The 1,947-nt window shown below is 46.9% G+C and overlaps 1 protein-coding gene across 1 annotated transcript; it reads left to right on the plus strand.

The window, feature by feature from the left end:
* Positions 1-112: 112 nt before the first annotated feature.
* H310_10290 (hypothetical protein) lies at positions 113-1,910 on the plus strand (the record flags this gene model as incomplete). Its single annotated transcript, XM_008876630.1, has 7 exons — positions 113-318; positions 542-662; positions 783-896; positions 1,135-1,323; positions 1,566-1,631; positions 1,734-1,793; positions 1,896-1,910. 7 exons carry the CDS (start codon positions 113-115, stop codon positions 1,908-1,910), a joined length of 771 nt encoding a protein of 256 aa, XP_008874852.1.
* Between the last annotated feature and the right edge of the window lie 37 nt (positions 1,911-1,947).

Raw genomic sequence — 1,947 nt, forward strand, 5'->3', positions numbered from 1 at the left:
CGAAGGGACTGACAACCAGCTGAACTCTGACGATGGCAACAACTACAAAAACGTGACGGTCCTGAGCTCAATTACGCCTGTGTCACTCGATCTCGCGAAGCAGCTCCAAGCCATGGAAGCGGCATCCGTAGAGACACCTGCGGATGTCCTCGACGGAATTATCGTTGCCCTTGACTTGGTCATTCGTCGCACGGACAACAAAAAGTACGACAAACGCCTCGTCGTGATCACGGACGCCGCCACTCGCATAAACAATCCGTCAGACATGGAGGTCGTGTGCACGATGATTCAAAACCTCGAAGTACACCTTCAAATCATGTACGAACCTACATGGACACACGAATGCTGTCTTCGTCATGATGGCACTGTCGTCCGATCTACTTTGGGAGTTTGTTTGTTTGATGCCGGTGTTTTTTGTACTACACGTTGTGGGCGGACTACCAGCGCGTCAGACACGTCCTTTCTTGTGAGAACGATCACCACAACGAGAGAATGCATGGCATTCCTGCTAAATATTCCCCTGGCGTACTCAACAAAGCAGGTCGTTCGACTTCATTCTAACGAACCACTTTTACTGCAGTGGCATCGACTTTGGAATGGATACGAAGCATGAACAGCCTGACGGGGTAAAAGATGAAGCTGTTGCCGCATCATTCATCAAGGTACATGAAGTTTTCAACCATGCATGACGAATTGATGTGAGGTCGTTCCACACCTTCGTCAAGTAGTGACTCGAAGCTTCAACCCATCACATTCTGATCTGCAATGTCGTGCCTTTATAGTCGGAGAATGAAAAGATGTTGCATTCGATTGCGACGGAAGTCCAAGGAGAAGTCCAGTCCGTGTCGAAACGGATGGATTTCCTCGCCCAAAGCAAACTCAAACCCGTGCTTCAAGTGAGTAGGCTTCTGTTCAAGTCATTGTACTTTTGGATGTTTTTTCGCTGTTCTTTTTGCATATTTGCTATGGCAGTGACGAATCTCTTCGCTCCAATTTTGGCTACATGGGTACACCTCAGAGATGTGGTGTTCAAGTACCAACCATATCTTCTTCAATTGGATCGATCAATGCCCTGAAACTTTCATCAAGGTCGAAGACTGTGTTTCTAGCTCAGACATGAATTGCTTTTTTTAGACGACGAAAATGCGCGGGAGCTTAGAATTTGGCGAAAATCTTTTCATTCCTGTGTACGTATTTGGCAAAGTTCTGGAAGCGACGATCCCGTCGCTACAAAAAGAATCGCAAGTCGCCAAGAAGAGCTCCACGTTTTCCGAGGACGACGTGCCCGGAAAAGTTCGCATGGAGCGCAGCTACTTTGCCACGGTACGTTTACAGTGTGTATTTTCTTGTCCTCTCAATTCAATTGGTATTACCATGCCTATCATGAAATGCATTATAACTCAGGTATGTGTCGTTGATGCTGCTGGATATGAGCTGGGTCGTGTGAGGGTGTTGATATTTTTTGTGCCTTGGGTTGTGTTGTTCCTACAAAAACACTTTCAGAACGAGTTAGTGTTGAATTTTCTCCCCCCGTTTGTTGCAGCCCACTGACGTTATACTAACAGGCCCAACCTGACGAAGAGTTGCCGCCGGAGCGACGCATCAAAGCGTACAAGTACGGTTCAGAAATGGTACGTTGTTGACACTGACGGAAAATGTTATCATTTTGAAGCACAACTCACAAGATTTCTCGTTGTAATGTATCGATTCCAAACATATAGCTCAATGTGTAGATTCCTTTTTCGACAGCCGATCAGGCAGCGTTGAAGCTCCTCACGACGCGCGGGCTGAAGGTGCTTGGATTTGTGGACAAGTCGCAATGGAAACGTACGTTGAATTCGAGAATGGCCTAAACGTGGATACAAAGTCTATAGTAAGCAGTTTGTGTGGTGTAGATGGTCTGGGCATGACGGGAACGGATGCTGTGTTTGGCGACTTTACCAAGCC

The sequence above is a fragment of the Aphanomyces invadans genome (genome assembly GCF_000520115.1).
Source record: "Aphanomyces invadans strain NJM9701 unplaced genomic scaffold supercont1.25, whole genome shotgun sequence".
Classification (NCBI taxonomy): Eukaryota; Oomycota; class Saprolegniomycetes; order Saprolegniales; family Verrucalvaceae; genus Aphanomyces; species Aphanomyces invadans.